This window comes from Acanthisitta chloris, unplaced genomic scaffold (genome assembly GCF_000695815.1).
Source record: "Acanthisitta chloris isolate BGI_N310 unplaced genomic scaffold, ASM69581v1 scaffold3723, whole genome shotgun sequence".
Taxonomy (NCBI): domain Eukaryota; kingdom Metazoa; phylum Chordata; class Aves; order Passeriformes; family Acanthisittidae; genus Acanthisitta; species Acanthisitta chloris.
The window spans coordinates 17117-17440 of record NW_008664142.1 but is presented as its reverse complement, the minus strand read 5'-3'; the positions used below and the strand labels follow the sequence as shown (position 1 = coordinate 17440).

The 324-nt window shown below is 68.5% G+C and overlaps 1 protein-coding gene across 1 annotated transcript in view; it reads right to left on the bottom strand.

Moving 5' to 3' along the window:
• Positions 1-5: 5 nt before the first annotated feature.
• SEMA3F (sema domain, immunoglobulin domain (Ig), short basic domain, secreted, (semaphorin) 3F) overlaps positions 6-324 on the bottom strand; it is a gene marked incomplete at its 3' end in the record, with an annotated part of 11308 nt that continues 10989 nt past the window's right edge. The window contains exons 17-18 of the mRNA XM_009071199.1: positions 296-322; positions 6-209 (exon numbers count right to left, since the gene is read on the bottom strand). Of these exons, the coding sequence (XP_009069447.1) occupies positions 6-209; positions 296-322 (231 nt within the window). The remainder of the gene's footprint in view (positions 210-295; positions 323-324) is intronic.

Sequence of the window (324 nt, the reverse complement as noted above, 5' to 3'; positions counted from 1 at the left end):
GGAGCCCCCGGCAGGCCAGGGGGACTCTCTGCCTGGACCAGCACGGCGTGGACAGCGCGGCTGCTGAGGACGCGGAGCTGCACCTTGGTCACCGTGTGCTTGAAGTTGTTCTCGGTGGCGGTGCAGGAGTAGAGGCCACTGTCGGCGAGCTGGAGGGCACGCAGCAGCAGACCCTGCTCCGTCCGCAGCACCCGGCCCTCCACCCGCAGCTGGGAGGAGACAGGGTACGGCTCAGCTGGCTGCTGCCTGGCACCCCCAGCACCCCCAGCACCTCCGGAGTAGTGCCCTGCCCTACCTCTTTCCGACGGTCACTGTTGTCCTTCT